General features: G+C 43.7%; 1 protein-coding gene across 3 annotated transcripts in view; it reads right to left on the bottom strand.

Annotated features, from left to right (window-relative positions):
- Positions 1-10,417: 10,417 nt before the first annotated feature.
- Positions 10,418-26,380, bottom strand: part of afg2a (AFG2 AAA ATPase homolog A) — a 423,169-nt gene continuing 407,206 nt past the window's right edge. For all 3 annotated transcript variants that reach the window (XM_059644453.1, XM_048543094.1, XM_048543085.1), the window contains one exon: positions 10,418-10,703. In XM_059644453.1, the coding sequence (XP_059500436.1) occupies positions 10,527-10,703 (177 nt within the window). In that variant the 3' untranslated portion in view covers positions 10,418-10,526. The remainder of the gene's footprint in view (positions 10,704-26,380) is intronic.

Genomic DNA, 26,380 nt, shown 5'->3' on the forward strand with positions numbered 1-26,380 from the left:
ATATAAACAAGGTCTTTTTTCTGAGATGGGGGTGTCCAAAACTAGAAGACATACTTTTAAGGTGAGAAGGGAAAGGTTGAAAAAGGAACTAATGGGCAACTTTTGCACAGAGGGTGGTGTACGTATGAAATCAGCTGCCAGAGGAAGTAGTGGAGACTGATACAATTACAACATTTATAAAACATTAGATGGGTATATGAAAGGGAAGTGTTTGGAGGGATACAGGCCAAATGCTAGCAACTGGGACTAGATTTATATCAGCTATCTAGTCAACATGGACGAATTGGACTGAAGGGTATGATTCTGACTCTATATGTCAACTTGGTGAAGGCACCAAGCAGGACTTCTTCCAAGCCAAACAGCATGAGCAGCCGAGATTGTAGGAACTGCAGATGCTGGAGAATCTGAGATAACAAGGTGTAAAGCTGGATGAACACAGCAGGCCAAGCAGCATCAGAGGAGCATAAAAGCTGATGTTTTGGGCCTGAAGAAGGGCCTAGGCACGAAATGTCAGGTTTCCTGCTCCTCTGATGCGCTTGGACTGCTGTGCTCATCCAGCTCTACACCTTGTTATCTCAGCATAAGCAGCAAGTGATAGACAGAGCTAAGCGATCTCACAATCAATGGGTCAGATCTAAGCTCTGCAGTTCTGTCACATCCAGTCATGAAAGTCATCATCGACAAGTAAACAATATACTGCAGGAGGAGGAGGAGGCTCCACGAATATCCCCTTCCTCAATGATGGAAGAGCCCAGCACATCAGTGCAAAAGATAAGGCAGATGCTTTTGTAGCATTCTTCAGCCCGAAGTGCTGAGTGGATGATCCATCTCGGCATCTTCCAGTGGTTCCCAGCATTACAGATATCTGACTTTAGCCACTTCGATTCACTCCATGTGATACGAAGAAATGGTTGGAAGCACTAGATACTGCAAAAGCTATAGACCCTGATAACATTACTGCAATAATACTGAAGACTTGGGCTCCGGAACCTGCAGCTCCCCTAGCCAAGCTGTTCCAGTACAGTTACAACACTGGCATCTACCTGACAATGTGGAAATTTGCCCAATTATGTTCTGTACATTAAAACTAAGTCAAATCCATCCTGGCCAATTACCACCTCATCAGTTTATATTCAATCATCAATAAAGTGATGGAAGGTGTCATCAACAGTGCTATCAAGCAGCGCTTGCTTGGCAATAACCTGCTCAGTGACCCCCTAGTTGGGATTCCACCAGAGCCACTCAGCTCCTGACCTCATTACAATATTTGTTCAAACATGGACAAAAGAGCTGAATTCCAGAGGTGAGGTGAGAGCGACAGCCCTTGACATTAAGGCTGCAGTCAACCAAATGTGGCATCAATGAGCCCTAGCAAAACCGGAATCAATGGGTATCAGGGGCAAACTCTCCAGTGGTTGGAGTCATACCCGACACATGGAAAGACGGACGTGGTTCATGGAGGTCAGTCATCTCAGCTCCAGGACACCTCTGTAGGAGTTCCTCAGGGTAGTGTCCTAGGCCCAGCTATCTTTAGCTACTTCATCAATGACCTTCCCTCCATCATAAGGTCAGAAGTGGTACTGTTCGCTGATGATTGCACAATGTTCAGCACCATTTGCAACTTCTCAGACACTGAAGCATCCATATTCAACTGCAACAAGATCTGCACAATATCCAGGCTTGGACTGACAAGTGGTAAGTTACATTCGTGCCACACAACTGCCAGGCTATGACGATCACCAATAAGCAATCTAACCATCATCTCTTGACATTCAATGGTGTTACCATCACTGAATTCCACCATTATCAATATCATTGATCAGAATCTCAACTGGACTCACCACATAAATGCAATGGCTACAAGAACAGATCAGAGATTAGGAATACTGCAGTGAGTAATTCACTTCCTGACTCCAGACAGCCCGTCCACCATTTACAAAGCACAAATCAGGAGTGTGATGAAACAGTCCCCAATTGCCTAATGAGTGCAGCCCCAACAACACTCAAGAAGCTTGACACCATCCAGGACAAAGCAGCCCACTTCATTGGCACTGCATTCTCAAGCATCCACTCCCTCTACCACTGATGCTCAGAAGTAGCAATGTGTACTATCTACAAGATGCATTGCAGAAATTCAACAAAGATCCTCAGTCAGCACCTTTCCGACCCAAAGCCACTTCCATCTAAAAGGACAAGGGCAGCATATACATGGGAACACCACCATCTTCAAGTTCCTCCTCAAGCCACTCACCACCCTGGCTTGGAAATATATCATTATTCCTTCACCGTTGCTGGTCAAAATTCTGGAATTTCCTCCCTAATGGCATTGTGGGTCAGCCCACACCTGATTCAAGAAGGCTCAAGGACAACTAGGGACAGGCAATGAATGCAGTGACGCCCACATCCCATAAAATGATTTTAAAAAGACATGGAAAACTAGCATACAGGTAATCAGCAGGTAAAGCAGGAAGGCTAATGAAATGTTGGCCCTTATTTCAAGGGATTGGGAGATAAAAGTAGGGAAATCTCACAGCAACTGTGTGGGTGCTGGTGACACCACACCTGGAGTTCTATCACCAGTTTTAGTCATGTTATTTAAGGAAAGATATAATTTTGTTGGACACAGTTCAGAGAATGTTCCTGGATGATCCCTGGTATGGGGGGAATTGTCTTATGAGCAAAGGCTAAACAGATTCGGACTCTACTCACTGGAGTTTAGAAGAATGAGAGGTGATCTCATTGAAACATATTGGATTCTAAAGAGGCTTGACAGGGTAAATGCTGTGAGGATGCTTCCTGTAAGTCTAGGATCACAGTAAATAGTCTCAGAATAAAGGGGTCCAATTTAAGGCTGAGATGAGGAGGAATTCCTTCTTTCAGAGAGTTGAGAGTCTTTGGAACTCCTTGCCACAGAGAGCTGTAATAGAGTTTAGATAAGAAATCTCAGGTTATGGGGAAAGGGCAAGAAAGTGGAATGTGAGGAATATTGGATCAGCCATGATCCTATTTAATGGTGCAGCAGTCTCAAGGGGTCAAATAGCTTACGCTTGTTCCTATTTCTTATGGACCTAATTCATTTCATTGTGGAAATGGAGTGAACTTCAGATTCTTAACAGGAATCATACTGGACTCAAAACATTGACTGTGCTTCTTTCTCTGCAAATGCTGCCGTATTTGATGAGTTTCTATAGCATTCTCTGCATTTGCTTCAGATTTCCAGCTTCCACTGCATTTTGCCTTTGTGGAAATGGATTGGAACCAGCCAGTTCATTAAATTGTCAGGCTTAAATCAAGAGCTCAAGCCTCCTCTGCTGTCATTGTTGCCACTTTCCAAGAAGTGCTTTCTCTGCTAATTTAGCTGTTGCTGCAATAGCGGCTGCTGCCTCCCTTTTGAATGTGATTCCAGTGTCAAAATGGGAGGGAGGTAGACAGCCATATAAATGGATCATGCTGAGGAGACCTCTTGATCTGAAACATTGTTGCCAACAATAATTGTATGGGCTCCTGGAGGCAGTCTCTGTGAGTATTGCATCTAATATCCCAAAATGGAATTGAGGTCAATGGTGAGATTGTGTCGTACTTAGACATAAGTTCAGCCCATGGTTTCTAGAAGCAGCGGGGACTGAAACCAGAGATCATAGAATTGATTAGCAAAATAATCTGAAACTAAGAAGGTATGGGGTGAATCATATGGTTTTTGGCAAGTGCGAGTTAGGTTGAGTGACTCACTGCAAGTTGCCGCAAGGTTTCTCATTGTATTTTATTAAGTTCACCACATAAATTGGTATTTCAGCCCTTATTATGAGTATCATGTCCAATTTCTGTCTTATCTTAGCACTTGCAGTTCATGGAGCAACTTGTCACATCAGAGATCCTGGAATTGACTGGCATCTGACACTGGTGCCATTTCTAAAAGGCCATTAAACAACTGGACAAGCACTGTCAATCTGGTGCTTCCCTGACTAGTTCCTTGATAGTTAACCAGACATGGAAGATAGGAGAAAAGTGGCTTTTCAGGCTTTTCAGCTTCTACTGGACAGTGTGGTTCACAGGCAGGGCTTTTACTTCCCCCGGGACTGCAGTGGAGGCATGATACCACATCATGTCAGCCTGATCCAAAGTTCCACCCAGTTTAAAACTGTCTCAGCGAAATGGCCTACTATGCCAATGTAAGGCCCACCATCTTCTCTCTGATACCTCTCACTCACTCTATTTCTGCTGCTGTACCCACCTCCCACCAGTGATCATTCTCTATCACTCTCATTATTGTATGCAACATTTTCCCTACTCGCTCTCACCTAAAACATATTGTGACATCGCTAGCACTATATATCCTCTGGCTGCATGCACAGCCCCAAGCATTAAGTATGCTTGTTGCAGCATTACAATGGGAGCTGCCAGAACAGCCCAAGGTACAGCACTTAAGTGTAGAAATGTTATCCAAGCAAATAAAATGTGTTTTAAAGGCTCATAGCAGCTGGTACATATCAAATACCAAAGTCTGTGGATCTAGGCCACTTGTAGTCAGTGCCATGGACCATGCTTAAGATGTTGGTGCCTGGTGGCCATCATTGAGATCCTTTGGAGCAAGCACCAAGCTTAACCCACCAAGAACATCTTCTGGCTTCCAAGTTGTGTTTTCCTGATAGCTGGTTTGCATGGCAAGTTTGGGATAATCACCACTCATGATAAATTGGGTGGCTGACAAAATGTTTAACAAGTCATAAGGAGTGTCAGTTGGGAACTTGCCACTGCCTAGTGAGAATCTTTCTATACCCTTTGTGAAACTTATACAAGATACAGTGAGATGATCTTGACATTGAAATGGGTCTTGCTGAACATCTCACCTCATTCTATTATTCATCTCACCATGGCCCACGTCACTCACAGACTGATAGTATGGGGAAACACATTCTACTTTCACATTCAAAAGATAATTGGAAAAATACTCAGGTGAAAATAAACACAGGGCTATGGAGAAAGAGCACAGATGGATTATTCAGATAGTTCTACATGGTGTTCTATCATTCTCTGATTCTGGGACTTGTGGACCATCATTGTGGTGGAATAGTTTTGGAGTGCACATTCCAATCGGATGTTGAAGTTGCCAACAGTCTGGTTCTGCCCGAGGAAGTGGAGGAAGAGGATTTTAAACAGTACAATGTTTGGTGGCTTATATACAGTGTGGATTTTCTTGAAAATTGTGATTGCACTAAAGGATAGTAAGAACTGCCAATGCTGGAGTCAGAGATAACACAATGTGGAGCTGGAGGAATACAGCAGGTCAGGCAGCATTAGAGGAGCAGGAAAGCTGACATTTTGGGTTGGGACCCTTCTTCAGAAATGGGGCGGGGAAGTCAGCTCTTAATTAAATAGAGGGGGGGTGCTTGGGCTGGGGAAGGAGGGTGGGATGGTGATAGGTGAGTGCAAGTAGGTAGCGGTGAGGATTGGTCAGAGAGGTGGGAGGAGCAGATAGGTGGGAGAGAAGACGGAGAGGTCAAGGAGGCAGGGATGAGAGGGTGGGTTGGTCATGGGGCAGTTTTGAAGCCCACATTGAGATCATAGGGTTGTAGGCTCCCAAGGTGGAATATGAGGTACTGCTCCTCCAGTTTCCGGGTGGCGTCGTTATGAACTGGAGGTGGCCCAGGATGGACATGCCATCCAGGGAGTGGGGGTGGGGGGGGGGGTAGTTGAAGTGGTTCGCCACTGGAAGGTGCTGTCAGTTGTTGCAAACTGAGTGCAGATGCTCTATAAATTGATCTCCAAGCATCCGCTTGGTTCCACCGATGGAGAGGGGAACAACAGATACAATAGACCACATAAGCAGACGTGCAGGTGAACATCCGTCTGATGTGATTGCACTAAAGCTGTTCTACTTAGAAGTCTTTATCAGTTGGTGCACAACTACTGTAACATTTCTGTGTAGTATACTGAGAGTTCTGCATTGTTTCAAGCGTTGTGTGAAATGGCTGAGGCTCTAGGTGCCCTCTCAGACAAATGTATAAGAACTCATGTTGTTCTTTTTGAAGAAAAGCGGGACAGTTGTCACTTCAGTGTTGATCAACGCTTATCTCCAAACACTGCCATGAAAAATAGAAAAGTAAGGCAAAGTGCTATAGACTCTGGGCATCTGAAATAAAAACAAAAAATACTGCAAATATAATGCAGATCTATCAGCAACTGTGGAGATGATTGCAGTTAATATTTCAAGTTAATGATGAGATATAGTCCTTAGATCAAGTCACTTGTGATCAGTGTAGAACAAGTTGTTGACTGTTGCTACTTCTTCAGCCTATCTGTCTTCCTGATCTTCTTAATGCTCATGAGAATCTTTGTGCTTTGTTCCTACTAAGCATCCGTTTTTTCACAACCCATTGGTACAAAAAAGTCTATACTTCATATTTAAGGCAATAAGATATTAATCAGGACTGCTGTACCTGACTTATCTGATTGTTAGAGATGATGGGAACTGCAGATGCTGGAGATTCCAAGATAATAAAATGTGAGGCTGGATGAACACAGCAGGCCAAGCAGCATCTCAGGAGCACAAAAGCTGACGTTTCGGGCCCAGACCCTTCATCAGAGAGGGGGACGGGGGGAAGGAACTGGAATAAATAGGGAGAGAGGGGGAGGCGGACCGAAGATGGAGAGTAAAGAAGATAGATGGAGAGAGTGTAGGTGGGGAGGTAGGGAGGGGATAGGTCAGTCCAGGGAAGACGGACAGGTCAAGGAGGTGGGATGAGGTTAGTAGGTAGCGGGGGGTGCGGCTTGGGGTGGGAGGAAGGGATGGGTGAGAGGAAGAACCGGTTAGGGAGGCAGAGACAGGTTGGACTGGTTTTGGGATGCAATGGGTGGGGGGGAAGAGCTGGGCTGGTTGTGTGGTGCAGTGGGGGGAGGGAACGAACTGGGCTGGTTGAGGGATGCAGTCGGGGAAGGGGAGATTTTGAAACTGGTGAAGTCCACATTGATACCATATGGCTGCAGGGTTCCCAGGTGGAATATGAGTTGCTGTTCCTGCAACCTTCGGGTGGCATCATTGTGGCAGTGCAGGAGGCTCATGATGGACATGTCATCAAGAGAATGGGAGGGTGAGTGGAAATGGTTTGCGACTGGGAGGTGCAGTTGTTTGTTGCGAACTGAGCGGAGGTGTTCTGCAAAGCGGTCCACAAGCCTCCGCTTGGTTTCCCCAATGTAGAGGAAGCCGCACCGGGTACAGTGGATGCAGTATACCACATTGGCAGATGTGCAGGTGAACCTCTGCTTGATGTGGAATGTCATCTTGGGGCCTGGGATGGGGGTGAGGGAGGAGGTGTGGGGACAAGTGTAGCATTTCCTGCGGTTGCAGGGGAAGGTGCCGGGTGTGGTGGGGTTGGAGGGCAGTGTGGAGCGAACAAGGGAGTCACGGAGAGAGTGGTCTCTCCGGAAAGCAGACAGGGGAGGGGATGGAAAAATGTCTTGGGTGGTGGGGTCGGATTGTAAATGGCGGAAGTGTCGGAGGATAATGCGTTGTATCCGGAGGTTGGTAGGGTGGTGTGTGAGACCGAGGGGGATCCTCTTGGGGCGGTTGTGGCGGGGGCGGGGTGTGAGGGATGTGTCGCGGGAAATGCGGGAGACGCGGTCAAGGGCGTTCTCGATCACCGTGGGGGGAAAGTTGCGGTCCTTAAAGAACTTGGACATCTGGGATGTGCGGGAGTGGAATGTCTTGTCGTGGGAGCAGATGCGGCGGAGGCGGAGGAATTGGGAATAGGGGATGGAATTTTTGCAGGAGGGTGGGTGGGAGGAGGTGTATTCTAGGTTCCTCCTAGTCACGGACGTAGGTGGGGAGTTCCTGGACCAAAGGGGAGAAAATGGAGTCCAGATAGGTGGAGATGAGTTCGGTGGGGCAGGAGCAGGCTGAGACGATGGGTCGACCAGGGCAGGCAGGTTTGTGGATTTTGGGAAGGAGATAGAAACGGGCCGTGCGGGGTTGGGGAACAATGAGGTTGGAGGCTGTGGGTGGGAGGTCCCCTGAGGTGATGAGGTCGTGAGTGGTGTTGGAGATGATGGTTTGGTGCTCGGGTGTGGGGTCATGATCGAGGAGGCGGTAGGAGGTGGTGTCGGAGAGTTGGCGTCTGGCCTCGGCGATGTAGAGGTCATTGCGCCATACTACCACTGCGCCACCCTTGTCTGCGGGTTTGATGGTGAGGTTGGGGTTGGAGCGGAGGGAGCGGAGGGCTGCCCGTTCTGCGGGGGAGAGGTTGGAGTGGGTGAGAGGGGTGGAGAGGTTGAGGCGGTTAATGTCTCGACGGCAGTTGGAGATGAAGAGGTCGAGGGAGGGTAGGAGGCCTGGGGGTGGTGTCCAGGAGGAGGACTTGTGTTGGAAGCGAGTGAAGGGGTCAGTGGAAGGAGGGTTGGGTTCCCGGTTGAAGAAGTAGGCATGGAGGCGAAGACGGCGGAAAAGCTGCTCTATGTCCGACCGTGACTGGTATTCGTTGATGTGTGGTTGTAGGGGGACAAAAGTGAGCCCCTTGCTAAGGACTGACCGTTCGTCCTCAGTCAGAGGGAGGTCTGGGGGGATGGTGAAGATGCGGCAGGGCTCAGTGTGGCTGTCTCCTCTGGGGTTGCAAGGCGATAAGACATTCCACTCCCGCACATCCCAGATGTCCAAGTTCTTTAAGGACCGCAACTTTCCCCCCACGGTGATCGAGAACGCCCTTGACCGCGTCTCCCGCATTTCCCGCGACACATCCCTCACACCCCGCCCCCGCCACAACCGCCCCAAGAGGATCCCCCTCGTTCTCACACACCACCCTACCAACCTCCGGATACAACGCATTATCCTCCGACACTTCCGCCATTTACAATCCGACCCCACCACCCAAGACATTTTTCCATCCCCTCCCCTGTCTGCTTTCCGGAGAGACCACTCTCTCCGTGACTCCCTTGTTCGCTCCACACTGCCCTCCAACCCCACCACACCCGGCACCTTCCCCTGCAACCGCAGGAAATGCTACACTTGTCCCCACACCTCCTCCCTCACCCCCATCCCAGGCCCCAAGATGACATTCCACATCAAGCAGAGGTTCACCTGCACATCTGCCAATGTGGTATACTGCATCCACTGTACCCGGTGCGGCTTCCTCTACATTGGGGAAACCAAGCGGAGGCTTGGGGACCGCTTTGCAGAACACCTCCGATCAGTTCGCAACAAACAACTGCACCTCCCAGTCGCAAACCATTTCCACTCCCCCTCCCATTCTCTTGATGACATGTCCATCATGGGCCTTCTGCACTGCCACAATGATGCCACCCGAAGGTTGCAGGAACAGCAACTCATATTCCGCCTGGGAACCCTGCAGCCATATGGTATCAATGTGGACTTCACCAGTTTCAAAATCTCCCCTTCCCCGACTGCATCCCTCAACCAGCCCAGTTCGTTCCCTCCCCCCACTGCACCACACAACCAGCCCAGCTCTTCCCCCCTACCCATTGCATCCCAAAACCAGTCCAACCTGTCTCTGCCTCCCTAACCGGTTCTTCCTCTCACCCATCCCTTCCTCCCACCCCAAGCCGCACCCCCCGCTACCTACTAACCTCATCCCACCTCCTTGACCTGTCCGTCTTCCCTGGACTGACCTATCCCCTCCCTACCTCCCCACCTACACTCTCTCCATCTATCTTCTTTACTCTCCATCTTCGGTCCGCCTCCCCCTCTCTCCCTATTTATTCCAGTTCCCTCCCCCCGTCCCCCTCTCTGATGAAGGGTCTGGGCCCGAAACGTCAGCTTTTGTGCTCCTGAGATGCTGCTTGGCCTGCTGTGTTCGTCCAGCCTCACATTTTATTATCTGATTGTTAGATAGGATATGGATAACATCAGATTCATCTGTGACTTTCCCCAGTCACACAGCTAATCAACATTCCCCTGGCTGAGAGATGAAGCATGATCATTTGACTGAAGCACCAGAAGTCAGCACCACCAGAGCAATATCTTCAGAAGTTGAGGAAAGAAAACAAAAATACAGGAAATTTCAAGTACTCTAGCATTAGCAGTGTTTCACATATGTCTAGAGCAGATATTGGGTGTATATATTTTTAGAACAGCACATGTGGTGTCTTACACTTAAACATTCTATTAAATGACTTTTCCATACATCCACAATGGGTATTTAAAAAACATCAGTACATATTGAAATGGGAAACAAAGATTAGTTAAATTGACATGCTATGTTGATGTATCAAACTCCTGAGAGATGAAGTGGTCCACACGGATGTCAAGACTATGTAACAATTCAAAGTGGGACAGGGAAGGAAGGATATGCCCACTATTCCTATTCATTATACTGCTACAAGGCTTTTCTAAAAGCCTGGAAAAGTTTCCTCTACAAGATTGGCGTGTGGCAAAGTTAGCTAGTTACAACAAAATGCCAATTAATTGTAGTTGATTTGAAATATAAATCTTTATTTATTGAAATTAACACATGGAGATTGCAGAATTATTACTTAATTTCTCTTCATAACAAGCTTAATGACAAAACCTCATTTTATTCTTACAGCATATGAAGTCCACTTTGCTGCTGATAACTAGCATAGAAGTCCATAAGCTTCTTAGGAATTCTTGGAGTGACAATTTCAAATGACTGATCAAAATGTCTCTTCTTAATTATCTTTGCCTCAATATCTTCCTGCAAAGCCAAGAGGGCTGCTTCCCTGCAAAGAGCAATGATCTGAAAGGAACAGACAACAAAAACACCAAAGATTTAGAGCAAGAATGATTCATTAGTACAGAACTTAAACAATATTAAAAAGAGACATGAAAACAATGTTTCTTTGTATTGTATTCATCAGGGCTGAAATTCAATGAACCTGACTTTGGAAAGGAAACAACAATTTATATAGCATAAGAGGACATTCCAGATTGTGTGTGTAAGAATGACACGGTGATGAGCAGGGCTGTTAACTGTTAATCTTAGTTAATTGACTAATTCAAACTAAGAAATATTGATATTGACTGAGGGATTGGCTGTCTCCATGGCATCTTTTGTTCTTCTTTGAAAAGGTGCAATGTGTAAACATGCTCCTTTTGCAGGACCTTAGAATCCCTAAGTGTGGAAACAGGCCCTTCAGCCCAACAAGTAGACAATGGCCCACAGAGCATCCTACACAGGCCTATTCCCCTATAACCCACCTAATCTACACATCCCTGAACACTACGGGCAATTTAGCATGGCCAATCCAACTAACCTGCACATCTTTGGACTGTGGGAGCAAACCGGACCACCCGGAGGAAACCCACGTAGGCACGGCGAGTGTGTGAGAAAAAAATGGAGCTTCCAGCACACACAAATGATTGGAATGCTGCCCATTGCAAACGGTCAGAGACATGTGGTTTGATATGGCCTATTGACACGTATGGCCTACATACCTGGCATCACACTTACACTGAATCTCATTATCCATTCGTGTGGTAGGCAGAACAATTTTTTGGGCTAACTGCAGCATCCTGTTAGTGGGAAGTAATACTCATGTGTTTATAGAATCATAAAGGTACAAAATAGGCCGTTCAGCAGCAGGTTGTGCCAATAAATCTACACTAGTCCTAGTTTCCAGTATTTGGTCCACTACTTTGAAAGTTATGATATTTTAAGTGCTCATTCAAATACTTTTTAAAAGGGTGTGACGTTTTCTGCCTCAACTACTGTTCCGAGCAATGCATTCTTGATTCACACTATCCTCTGGATGAAAAAAAATCTTCAAACCCTTTCTAAACTTCCGACCTCACACCTTAAAATTATGCCCCCTTATTATTGGCCCTTCATCCAGAGGAACAGCTGCTTTCTATCCACCCATATATGCCCCTCATAATCTCCCAATCAGGTCCCTTCTCGGCCTACTCTGCTCTTAAGAATACAACAAGAACTTATCCTTCGTAGCTAAAATACTCCATCCCAGGCAACGTTCCAGGGAGTTTTCTTTGCAGCCCATCCAGTACAATCCTTTCTGTAGCATCGTGACGAAAACTGCACACAATGCATCAGCCGTTGTCTAACCAAAGTTTTGTAGAATTTCAACATAACCTCTCTGCTCTTATAATTAATGGCACAAATGATGAAGGCTTTTGTCCTGTTTGTCTTCTTAACTGCACTGTTAACTTATCCTGCCACCTTCAGGGATCTGTGGGCAAGCATCCCAAGATCCCTCTAGTCCTCTGAGCCTTAGTGTCCAGTCATTCGTTGAGTACTCTCTTGATTTGTCACTTCTTCCAAAGTGCATTACCTCACACTTTTCACAGTTAAATTCTATCTGCCACAAATCTGTCCATCTGATCAATTCATCGAAGCTCCTGTAACCTCCTGTAACAGCAACTTACTGCAACGTAGTAGTCTGAGACAACTAATTTCATCTGTTGCTTGGATTTTGAGGCATCTTTCCATTGTAATCTGAAGTAGATTGGGCACGGGAGAATCTTTTTTTCTTGAGGTCAGTAATACTGAAGAGTTTTGATTACTGTAAGGCCCTTTAAATTGGCTGAGATCAATGATAAAACTTGGGACCTTCTTCACTTGCATAGTTTAATTTTTTTATTACTCACTCCATGTTTTGGTTTATTTGTCTGTGTTTTAGGATAGTGCTGAGCATGGCAACAGTACACAACACTTTTCACTGTATTTTCTAACAAGATACACATTGACAATAAATAAGTCAAATCAAATCATATTTTACTGAAATCCTCCTGATAAGATTTAGTGAAAACTCTAGATCTTAGCGGAAATGAATAACCTGCTGTTCTAGCATTTGTCACAATATCAGAATATTTTTATCACTAATATATAAATTTAAGTCATTTTATTTCATATTGTTGGCACTTTCCCTGACTGCATGATGATGATATCACAATCATCAGCTCTGTTCAAACTAGTTCACCATCACAGTCCTTGAAATTCAATAAGGAAGAAAGAATTTGGTGAAACCTGTTGAAAACACTCTTGTATTATGATGCTCTCTGCAATATGCATTCATTCCAGAAAAGGGAAAAAACTGGACTGGTGCCAGACTACACTGGACTTGTTGTCAGTTTGGCTTTCTGTAAGCTGACATGTTTATATCGGTGCTCCTATGATCAGCAGACCCAAAATCCATGGCTGCATTCTTTCCACTCCAGTATTATTGTGTAGTTGACTGTGTTGTTGCCCATTGTCAGAAATCCAGTCAACTGCAGTCTATGGGAAAATGAGTGGAGGGGAGGGGTTAAATTGGTGTATTGTTTTTCACTATCCTCAGGTTGTCTCAAAATGCTTTCCCATCAATGAAGTTGTTTTTAAGCATAGTCACTGTGGACAGGAAATTCAGAAGTCAATTTGCAAACGGCAAGAATTAACACATAGTAATAGAATCAACCAGACTGACTGTTTTTAGGTTTTGGTTTAAGGATAAATGTTGATGAGGCCATTGGTAAACTTCTGTTGTTCCATGCCATGGAGTCGTGTTCATCCATCAGACTAAAAAGGCAGCCATATGGTTTAATGTAAAAGCTGAAACATGGCATCATCACAGTACGGCACCAAAGTATAGGGCTAAATTATATGCACAAGTCCGTGGAGTGGGACAATAAGGTAATAAAAGATTTCTGGTACAGTCAAACAGTTGATATCCAATCTATCACCTCTGAATGAAGAGTAAATTGATGTGGTAAAGGAAGAAAAGTCTTGAAAAGTTTATATCAAATTAGGAGTTTAAAAAAATGAGGATTCTTTTCATTGGGTTTAGTGTAGCAATAAATCTATTTCATTTGAAATACACTGCATCGAAATAATTAATTTTCTCATTTTCAAATCTGATAGCCACAAATAAATGTCAAGTTCAGATATGCTAACCACAAATTATATAAAGAAACAACAGTCAATTAAGGAAGACTTTTTAAAAATTTAGCTCTGTTGATTACGTGGAGAAAAATTTCACTCTTAGAACAGATTTGTACATCTACTCTGACCTCAAATATTGTGATTCTTCTGCATTAAGTCCTCTAACTGTGTCTGCCCGATACATCTAATTACTATGCAATGTGAGTCAATGACAGTAGCACTTACTAAGTTGAACTGGAAAATCGAGTGCAATTGTACATGTCATCTTAAGAGAAAGGTAGCCTTTTATCTAGATTAGTCCAGGGCTTCCTACACTCTATCCAGTCGATCACTTCGGACATTCTGTTATATTATCAGTTTTAGACTGGTGCTCATTCCTGCCTCTGTAGCTGCAGAAAATAACAAGCAGAACTGCCAGTGGGAGTATTTGCATAGCCACAAATTCCAGAGATGCAAGAATAAACCAGTTCTTTCCCAAGTTTCAGTCCTCCTAGAAGTGCCTTTGATTAACCATACAAAGCTCTAAAGCAGTGTACCTTCCCTCAAGGTCAAAAATCAAACATCACCAGGTTATAGTCCAACAGGTTTATTTGAAAATGCAGGCTTTCATAGCATAGCTCATTCCTCAGGCGTATGTGTGAGGGAGAGGGTACAAGACATGGAATTTATAAGCAGAAAGGTAACAAATCTAACACTGGCCACCTCTCGTCGAATCTTTAATCAATTAGCAAGGACACCCCTGATAGAAATGCAAAATCCAGATTCCTTTCAGTCATTGCCCCGAGATAATTAAAGATTTTATCAATATATACAAGAGGCGACATCTCAGGTCAGACAATGCATTCTAGGTGTGAGATCTTTCTTAGAATCCGTCAATATTTTAAACTGGGGTCAGTTTTTTCAGCAAAACAGAATGTATTTACAACTACACAAACATCTTGGATGAAAACAACTCATGTGTGCCTGTGTCTATCTAAGTGCGGCCAGTTTTAGGGTTGTTACCTTTCTGCTTATAAATTCTGTGTCTTATACCATCTCTCCCATACTACACCTGAGGAAGAAGCTGAGCTATGAAAGCTTGCGTTTTCAAATAAACCTGCTGGACTATAACCTGGTGCATGTGATTTTTGACCTTGCCCAACATCGACATCTCCACATCATATCTTCATTCAAACGTACCCTTTTCTTTAGCAAGATGATTTCAGTTCAATTATGCATCTGTATATCAATCAGAATGCCCTATTTCTTGAGTGGGGCAACCTAATGTTAGTTCCTCCACTTAAGTTGGAGTTAATGAAACAATTTTAGGATATGTAGGTTGGATTTTCCAAGAGGAGGTAATGTTATGCAGATTGTCACCACTCTGTTTTCAATGCAAAAAAGAGGTTTGTGTTTCCGACAGAAATATTCCAGTCAGGGCTCCTTCAGAAACAGAGCCATATTTCCATTCTGGCAGACCCCTCGTAGGAACCTAAGGTGGAAAAAAGGAACACGCCCCCTCTTTTACGGTAGCCAGTTACCATATTCTGAAATTCAAAGGTCATGTTGCAGGCAGTCACTTTGACCACTCCTGTGAATGGGTAAGGTAGTGTAAGTGTGAGGTTAGGGTGCCAGGAGGAAAGGTGCCATGTGGTAGACTGGCAGCTAAGTTGGGTTCCAATGAACGAGGTGGAAAGGGGACCAGGGATGGGGGTGTGCGGGTTCTGGGTCTGTTAGCTGAGCCAGGTCTGAGGAGGGGTGGGATGGGTGGTTGTAGGGAGTAGGGTGAGTTTGATCCAGCAGTGGGGGTCTGACCCGGATGAAGCGAGGGATGTTAGGTTAGGGGTAGGGGCGATATTGGGAAATCTTGGATAAGTGTAGTCACAGTTAGGTGTGTTAAGTTAGGGGTCAATTCACTAGTTAGTCAGGAATTAGACTAGGTATTAAATAATTGAATGTCTCCTGAGTAACTATTTACTTAAATGCAGCTGAACTGTCTGTACTTTCAGATTTAAGTGGATATTGTTTCAAGACTCCAGGTATAGGGAATTTCAAAGGCAATTCTTTTGATGTCTGCTTCATTGGGGTTTGTGCAGGATTCCCAACTCCAACTCTTGTCCACACGTTAGGAGCAATTATTTGACCATTGGAAAATCTAGGCCAGTGTGCCAAATTATTAGTCCCAAACCTAACTAATGAAGCAAGGAAGAGATGGCCTATGTTGGTGACAACGTTTGGACCTCAGGGGATGCAAGGTGCAGTCAAAGCCAACTCAGATTCTTCTTATTATTGTTTCCTCATCTTCCGATTTAGTATTCATAACATGCACAGGTTAAAGCCATGTTAGACAGAATTCACTGATGTTCACAGAATCATTCAATTCCCTACAGTGCGGAAACAAGTGATTCGGTCCAACAAGTCCACACCACCCTCTGAAGACAAGCCACCCTGACTCATTCCCATACCCCTGTATTTGCCCACGTCTAACCACCTAACCACCATTGGACACTATAGGCAATTTAGCATTGCCATGCAGGCCCAAGCAGACATGGGGAGAATGTGCAAACTCCACACAGACAGTCGCCTGAGGTGGAATTGAACCCACGTCCCTGGAGCTGTGAGGCAGCAGCGCTAATTACTGAACCACCATGCTGCTGTTTCTGCAAGACAACCTGATAGAATGGCTAGGTTTTGAAACAGTCACAGCAAATCCATTCCCCACATGAACTGAAACATATACACAAGCTCTGCATTCCTTCAAATAAACCAAACACATCTTGTACTTATTCAAAGTGCTGTGGAGAAAACACCATTCAGGGTTGGTCTGGGACCACAAATAGTTCAATTAGCTTTTTTATGGTTCACTGTAAGTTCTGGATTTCCTTCTACTTTTGCTGTGTATATTGCAACCAGTTATAGCTGAAACAAAAAAGAATAATAAAGCTTATCTCAGGCAACTTTGTTCTCTCATCAGCATAGCCACAGCAATTGTGCAGCAATAAAGCAAGAAGAGAAATAATATTTCAGTAATCTATAATTAAAATACACAGTCACAAAATATAAACATTACCCAATGATATGAGCAGTTCACTTAGCTGCTTTTCGATTTTGCTGATGAGTTTGCTAACGAGCTAGTAAGTTGTGTGCAAGAGAGTATAAGGCTTTTAATTATTATTCAGATTAGCTTTTTCACCAGTGATCCAAAAATAGAGTCTGTCAGTTAGTTAATGTTAAACATCTGGTTCCTTTATTATGCCAAAGCTTTCACAGAATCAAAGAATTTTTATGGTGCAGAAGAAGGGCATTTGGACTGTTGTGTCTGCATTGGCTCTCCAGAAAAGCATTGTGACTTAGTGCCATTCTTTTGCCTTTTTCCCATATCCTTGCCCAATATTTCTATTTAAATAATCATGTAATATCTTCTTGCAAGTTTCGAAAGAATCTGTCTTCCACTACAATTGCAGGTACTACATTCCAGATCTAAACCACTGCTTGTACAGAAAAGCTTTTTCCCTACATTTGCTCCTTTGCAAATCACTAAAATGGGGCTTCTCATTCTGGATCCTTTTATGTGCTGGAATAATTTCTCTCTATTTTATCTTGTGCACCTTGTTGAGACTTCATGTGATTGATACAATTAGTGGCTTGCTAGGCCATTTCAGGGGGCAGTTTACAGTCAACCACATTGTTCTGGGTCTGGAGTCATATGTAGGCCACACCAGGGGAGGATGGCCGATTTCCTTCCCTGAGGGATATTAGTGAACCAGATGGATTTTTCTGACAATTGATAATGATTTCATGTCATTCAGAAATTCTTATTTCCAGATTTTTAAAATTGAATTCAAATTCTACCATCTACTGAGGTGGGATTTGAATTTGGCCCCCTAGAACATCAGTTGAGTTTCTGGATTAATTGTCTAACGATATTGCCTCCATTAAAGTCCTATTCTTTTGAAGTCCTATACTGTCCTCCTCACAGATTACAATGTTTTCAGGCTTTGCATCCTCCACAAAACTTTGCAATTGTCTCCAGCACGCCAATATCTAGGTCACTAAAAAATATCAGGAAAAGCAAGAGTCCCAAAAGCAAATTCTAGGGGACTCCATTATAAAACATTCTCCAGCTCAAAAAATATCTATTGATAATTAGTTTTCATTGAATCACTCAGCCAGTTTTGTATCCATGTTGCTTCTGTGCCCTTTATTCCATGAGTTACAGCTTTTTTCAAGTCTGCTGCGTGGCACTATATTTAACACCTTTGAAAATCCATGTACACCACAATAACATTACCCTCGTCAACCGTTCTTTTACCTTTTCAAAAAATCTCGTGTTAGGTAAACATGACCCCCTTGCTGACTCTCAAATCAATTCACCCTTTTCCAAGTGACAACTAATTTTATCCCAAATAAGTGCATTAAGAGGGTCAGCCACCACTGAAATTAAACTAACTGGATGCCAAGAATAAATTTATCAATTGAAAATTATACCACAATACATGATTTTCAAATATGGCTAATGAGGTTCGGTGCTATCAACATAGATATGGGAACTAAATTTATGTTGATGATGGTGTCACGGAAGTGTAGCATGTAAAATAAGGAAATGGAGATGATTGTGCATCGATGGGAAGGGACGTGATGACTAGCTTGGATCAGGTAGAAATGGAACGAAGTGAAGGCAGTGCACGGAAGTAGATCAGAAATGATAGGAGGTCCAAGTGATTGATCTGATTGGCAGAGGTGAAGGAGGATAAAAAAAGGATATTTTGACAAGAGTGGCATCACATGGTATGCAATGGTTACATTGATGTAGGTCGGTCGTGTACTATATGTAAGGAGTAATCTAGAGCAAGGAATTCAGAAAGGGTAGACATGGCACTGACAGGCTCGACAAAAAAACAAGTGGCTAGAGACTGGGAAGTGTTTGGGGAGTAGAAAGGGGCCAGGAATTTGTTTTCTAAAGAATGACTCCTGACTTGAAAATACAATCTCCCCCCCAAGCCCATTAAGTGCTCAAACTATTGCTCAGAAATCTGATTTTACAGGGGACAGTTTTCCCCCAGAGACCAGTCAGTTTGACTTCAGTGGGAAATTTAGCCGCATCCAATACAGTTTGAAGAAAAAATTAGTTGAATGTCTTTTGATATTTGTGTACAACTTAAATTCCTATATCCTTTTAAGTCACCAGAAATGTCATAAAGGATGCTATTCAAAAGCAGAATGAGAACAGGGATTAATGATCATTTTTGCTTTGCCTTCTATTTGTTTTTCAGCTGCTGTTTGGAAACAGGGCAATAAAAAAAAATCAAGCCTAAGAAGTTTATTAGAGATAGTAGGAACTGCAGCTGCTGGAGAAGCTGAGATAACGAAGTGTAGAACTGGATGAACACAGCAGGCCAAGCAGCATCAGAGGAGCAGGAAGGCTGACGTTTCAGGCCTAGACCCTTCTTCAGAATATTAGCTCATTTTTAAACCTGCTACTTCTGTTTATTATCATGAAGCTAAGCACACAGAGGAAAACATGGCCTTGCATTCTTAGACGATGGTCGTGACATTTGCACTTTATGTGGTAATTGAGGTGTTCCACTTCATTCACCAGGACAAAGTATAAACAGCTATACACTCCCGTAAAGGAGGCTGCATTACATTAGATTAACTATGATAAATTTTTGGCTGGACTGAACAGTGCAAAAATGCATGCACATATGTGAATGATCACTGTAGGCTATTTTGTGCTTTCCTTTTGTAGGAATTAGAACTGCACATTCTGCTAATGTCATCACAGTTGGTTGAATTATAAAAAAGAAGTAAAAATTGATCTTGCTAATTTTCAAAATATGCTGCTGGTGCACTTAGAGAAATACATCACAGAATGTTCAACTTGGCCAATTAATATGTACAATCATGCAAAACGTCCAACCAAAAAAAAAACTGCACGAAAATTTGACTGGAATAAAACCATATCACAGGTTTGCAGATGATGAAAAGTTTTGTTGAGACATGATCATGGAACCATACTGCCATCATAGCACAGTAGGAGGCCACGCGAATTTTAATTTATGGCACTTGCCTATATTTTACTAACATGGAAGAGAAGATTTTATTAACTATTACAGAAATTAAAACGCTTTCACAAAGGAATCAGATGTCTGTGAGAGATGTTACCTCAGGTGGAAAGTACATTGACAGTATAAAACAATATTACTTAAATGGAGATAAAAATACCTTATCTGTCCTCCCACTCAAACTTTTATTTAATCCATGTTGCTTGCAAGTTGAGGAAGTGTTCATTACAGAAAAGGGAATTCAAGGGCTCTTGTGGCACTTTGGTAGTGTCTGGTAGTGTCCCTACCTCTGAGCTACGAGATACGGGTTCATGTCCCACCTGCTCCAGATTTATGTAACTCAAGATAATATCTCTGAACAGGCTGATTAGTAATTATCTATGATGGGGAATTTGTAATGGTGCATGTACCTGCTGTGGGGAATATCAAAAATGTTGTGGTCTTTTGCCTCCTTAAATCTAGAATCACATATGCTGGACTTTGCAAGATGTAGGTTGGTCTTGATGATAGCACGGTATGAACTTACCATAGTATCTAAGTTAGTGACAGAAGGGGTTTCCTATCCTTGCCTGATGTGATCCAGAGATGTGATGTTATTGTTCAAAAAGTTAGAATTCACCTGGAATTTTATTTCCTGAACTCTCATTGACAATTGATTTTGAGAGTGACAGTATCATTTTCCTATTTGCTTTTGCTATATTTACTACAAGACATAGGAGCAGAAGTAGGCCATTCAGTCCATTTAATCTGCTCTGCCATTCAATAACACTATGGCTGATCTGATAGAACATAGAACAATACAGCATAGAGCAGGCCCTTTGGCCCTTGATGTTGTGCCGAACTGTGAACTAATCTAACACACTCCCCCTACACTATGTCATCATCATCCATATGCTTATCCAAGGACTGTTTAAATGCCCCTAATGTGGCTGCGTTAACTACATTGGCAGGCAGGGTATTCCACGCCCTTACCACTCTCTGAGTAAAGAACCTGCCCCTGACATCTGTCTTAAGACTCTCACTGTCCACCCTATCTAATCCTCTGATCATCGTGTATGTCTCTATTAAATCCCCTCTTAGCCTCCTTCTCTCCAATGAGAACAGACCCAAGTCCCTCAGCCTTTCTTCGTAGGGCCTGCGCTCCAGACCAGGCAACATCCTGGTAAATCTCCTCTGCACCTTTTCCAATGCTTCCACATCCTTCCTGTAATGAGGCGACCAGAAATGCACACAATATTCCAAATGAGGCCGCGCTAGTGTTTTGTACAGTTGCAGCAAGACATCACGGCTCCGGAACTCAATCCCTCTACCAAAAAACCTAACACACCGTAAGCCTTTTTAACAGCACTATCTACCTGGGTGGCAACTTTCAGGGATCTATGTACATGGACACCAAGATCCCTCTGCACATCCACACTACCAAGAATCTTTCCATTGACTCAGTATTCTGCCTTCCTATTATTCTTCCCAAAGTGAATCACCTCACATTTATCCACATTGAACTCCATTTGCCACCTTTCAGCGCAATTCTGCAGTTTATCCAAGTCTCCCTGCAACCTGCAACATTCTTCCACACTGTCCACCATTCCACCGACTTTAGTGTCATCTGCAAACTTACTAACCTATCCACCGATGCCTGCGTCCAAGTCATTTATAAAACTGGCAAACAGCAGTGGTCCCAAAACAGATCCTTGTGGCACATCACTAGTAACCGGACTCCAGGCTGAATATTTTCCATCAACCGCTACTCGTTGCCTTCTGACAGAAAGCCAGTTTCTAATCCAAACTGCTAAATCTCCCTCAATCCCATGCCTCCGTATTTTCTTCAATAGCCTACCATGTGGAACCTTATCAAAGGCTTTACTGAAGTCCATGTACACCACGTCAACTGCCCTACCCTCAACCGCATGCTTGGTCACCTTCTCAAAAAACTCAGTGAGGTTTGTGAGACACGACCTTCTCTTGACGAATCCATGCTGACTATCTCCAATCAAATTGTTGCTTGCTAGATGATTATAAATCCTATGTCTTATAATCCTTTCCAAAACTTTCCCTACAACAGACGTAAGGCTCGCAGCTCTATATTTACCTGGGTCATCCCTCCTGCCCTTCTTGTACAAGGGCACAATATTTACAATCCTCCAGTCCTCTGATACTAAACCTGTAGACAATGAGGACTCAAAGTTCAAGGCCAAAGGCTCCGCCACCTCCTCCCTAGCTTCCCAGAGAATCCTCAGAAAAATCCCATCTGGCCCAGGGATTTATCTACCTTCACACCTTCTAGAATTGTTAACACCTCCTCCATACTAACCTCAATCCTTTCAATTCTAGTAGCCTGTAACTCAGTCATCTCCTCTACAATATTTTCCTGTTCCTCAGTGAAAACAGATGAGAAATATTCATTTAGCACCTCTCCGATCTCCACAGGGTTCACACACAACTTCCCACTTCTGTCTTTGACTGGCCATATTCCTACCCTAGTCATCCTCTTATTCCTCACATACCTATAGAAAGCTTTAGGGTTCTCCTTTATTCTACCTGCTAATGTCTGCTAATGTCCCCTCCTTGGTCTTGTTAACTCTCTCTTTAAATCCTTCCTAGATAATCTGTAACTCTCCCTCGCCTCTTCTGAACCATCTCATCTCATCGTCACATAAACCTCCCTCTTCCGCTTAACAAGAGATACAATTTCTTTAGTAAACCACAGTTCCCTTACCATATCGCTTCCTCCCTGCCTGACAGGGACATACCTATCAAGGACACGCAATACCTGTTCCTTAAACCAACTCCACATTTCGACTGTCCCCATCCCCTGCATTTTGCTAACCCATTCTATGCCTCCTGAGTCTTGCCTAATCACATTATAATTGCCCTTCCCCCATCTATAACTCTTGCCCTGTGGCATGTTCCCATCCCTTTCCATCGCTAAACTAAGCATGACCGAATTATGGTCACTCTCTCCAAAGTGCTCACCTACCATTAAATCAAACACCTGGCCTGGTTCATTACCAAGTACCATATCCAGTGTGGCCTCCCCTCTTGTCGGCCCTTCAACACACTGTGTCAGGAAACCCTCCTGCACACATTGGACAAAAACTGATCCATCTGACGTACTAGAGTTATAGCATTTCCAGTCAATGTTAGGGAAGTTAAAGTCTCCCATAATGACCACTCCGTTCCTTTCACTCCTGCCCAGAATAGTTTTGTCAATCCTCCTCTCCTCCACATCCCTGGAACTTTGCGGAAGAGTATAAAAAACTCCCAGCAGTGTTACCTCTCCTCTCCTGTTTTTGACGTCAGCCCATACCACCTCAGTAGACGAGTCCTCATCAAAAGTTCTTTCAGCCATCATTATACTGGTCTTGATTAACAAAGCCACACCCCCCCTCTTTTATCACCTTCCCTAATCTTAATGAAAGATCTAAACCCTGGAACCTGCAACATCCATACCTGACCCTGCTCTATCCATGTCTCTGAAATGGCCACAACATCGAAGTCCCATGTACCTATCCATGCTGCAAACACACCTACCTTATTCCAGATACTCCTGGCATTGAAGTAGACACACTTCAATCCAGCTTACTGTCTGCCAGCACACTCCTGTGACAGTGAGACCCTGTCCATGTTCTCGCTACTCTCATCCTCGTGTACTAGAACTACACCTCAGTTTCCCATCCCCCTTCTGAGCTAGTTTAAATCCACCTGAATAACTCTAGCAAATTTCCCACCCAGGATATTAGTGCCCCTCTGGTTCAAGTGGAGACCGTCCTGTTTGTAGAGGTCCCACCTTCTCCAGAATGAACCCCAATTGTCCATGTACCTGAAGCCCTCCCTCCTGCACCATCCCTGCAGCCACATGTTCAGCTGAAATCTCTCCCTGTTCTTTGCCTTGCTATCACGTGGCATGGTAACAAACCAGAGATAACCACTCCGTTTGTTCTAGCTCTCAGCTTCCACCCTAGCTCCCTGAAATCCTGCCTGACATCCCTATTCCTCTTTCTAACTATGTCGTTGGTGCCTATGTGGACCACGACTTGGGGCTTGTCACCCTCCCCCTTCAGGACTCCAAAGACACGATCCGAGACAGCACGGACCCAGGCATCTGGGAGGCAACACACCAACTGTGAGTCTCTTTCGTTCCCATCAAACCTTCTATCAGTCCCTCTGAATGTTGAGTCCCCAATGACTAACACTCTCTTCCTATCCCCCCTTCCCTTCTGTGCTGCTGTGCCAGAGATAATCCTCAACTCCACTTTTCTGCCTTTACCCCTTAAGCCTGGATTCCTTACTGATCAAAAATCTGTCTATCTTAACCTTGAATATACTTAATGACCCAGACGTGACAGCCCTCTGTGCAAGAAATTCCTCTTGTATTAAATGGGTGATCCTTTGACTCACTGTGTGGATTGTACACATTGGACTGTGAGAGGAAACTAGAGTATCTGAAGGAAACCCAAGCAGACAAAGAAGTGCAGGTTAGATGGATAGGACTGTGTAAATTGTCCATAGTGTCCAAGGATGTGTAAGTAAATGTAGGGTTATGGGGACAGAGTGAGGAGCTGGATATTGGTGGGATGCTGTTTGGAGTGGCAGTACAAACTTAATGGGCTGAACGGACTCTTTCCACAAGGTAAGGATTCTATGATTATTATTGGCTTTTATTTGTGTTTTTGTTTTGGGAAGAGGAGGAAGAGGCATTCCTTGTTGATGCATTTACAGGAGCTAACCTTAGTTTCCATTATAATTTAACTGGATGTGCTCCAACACAAAACCTCCATGGGCTGCAGTGGTTCAAAGCAGAAGTGCACCAGCACATTCTGTATAGTATTAGAGATAAGTCATAAATGCTAGCCAGTGACATCCATTAACAATGAATGATTTAAAAAGAAAGACATCTCTGGACAGAGATAATCATTAAACCATAATGGGGGACTGTGTAATACACCAATATAGCTACATATAATATACCAATATAGCTAGACATGGAAATCATTTTCTATGCCAGCTTCTGCTATTTTTTTTTCTTTACTTTATTCTGCAGACATGAGCATTATGAGCAAGGGCAGCAGGTATTGCTGCATCTCAGAAAGTGATGATGAGCTTTCTTATTGAATCATTGCACTCCAATGTGATGAACTGCTGTTACATAAGGAGTTTAACTCTGACAATGAAGGAATCGTGATTATTTCCATGTTTGGATGATGTGTGATTTGGAGAAGATCCTGAACGTACTTTCAACTGTTGCCCCTGTCTTTCTAGACATTGTCACCAGACAGGAGAAGGAACTGATTTTAAAAAAAAGTTGCTGAACTGCATCCTGCAGATAATGCACACAACAGACAGGTGGAAGAGTTGTTGTTTAAGATGGTGGATGGGCTCCTTCGATGGTGTAAAATATTGTTGTCAGTTGCAACTATCCAAACAATTGGAGAGTATTCAAACTCAGTCCTGACTTGAGCTTTGTAGACTTTGAAAAGGTTTTATGGGACCAAGTAGTGAACCACTCTCTGTCAAATAGCCATCGGAAAATGTGGTCAATTAGTTATTGCATTTATGTGAGTGGTGGAATATAGTTTCTAATCAATGCAGGATATCGTTAGTGAAAGACTGAACATATGCCTTTAAAAGATGTTGGAAAATTGTTCAACCATCTCTGTTGGAGATGGTCATTACCAGCACTTGTGTGGTAGGAATGCTACTTGCTTCTCCACTGGCGAGTGAGCTAGGTTGCTAACCAAGTCCTCCTGCATGTGGACATGGATTGCTTCCTTATGTGTGCAATTTCAAATTGGACTGAACATTGCATAATCGAGAACAAATAGCTCTACATTTGACTACATTGGAGTTAGGAAAGTTACTGAACCAGTACCTGAAGATAGTTGGACCTTGGACACTGTCCTGAGGAACTCCTGAACTCTTGTTGTGGGCTGAAATGATTGGCCTCCGACAACCAGAAGCATTTTTCTTTGGGATAGATATGATCCTTGTCATTGAAGCCCTGATCTCATTTAGCTTCAGATTTATTATGTTTTATTAGTGTTACACTTGGTCAAATACTGCCTTGACGTCAAGGTATTATGACGATGGTTGAGAACCTCAAAGAACATTTCAAACTGTTAGTTTCAACATATGCTTATTAAAAGAGGACTGCCACAGCAAAAAGATCATTGCACACGTGTCATATTGAAAATGTAATTGGTATTGAGAGAATGCCTGCAATTAAGTATACTTAGGATTTTCTTCTTATTCTTTAATAGGATGAGGGCATTGCTGGCTAGGCAGTATTTATTGCATATCCCCAATGGTCCAGCGGGCAGTTCAGAGTCAACCACATTGCTGAGGGTCTGGAGCCACATGTAAGCCAGACCAGGATAAGGATAGCAGTTTCCTTCCCTAAAAGACATTAGTGAACCAGATTAGTATTTCCATGACAATCGATTCATCATTAGGTTCTTAATTCCAGATGTTTTCTTGAGTTCAAATTCGATCATCTGCCAT

Source organism: Stegostoma tigrinum, chromosome 1, assembly GCF_030684315.1.
Source record: "Stegostoma tigrinum isolate sSteTig4 chromosome 1, sSteTig4.hap1, whole genome shotgun sequence".
In the NCBI taxonomy this organism is placed as follows: Eukaryota; Metazoa; Chordata; class Chondrichthyes; order Orectolobiformes; family Stegostomatidae; genus Stegostoma; species Stegostoma tigrinum.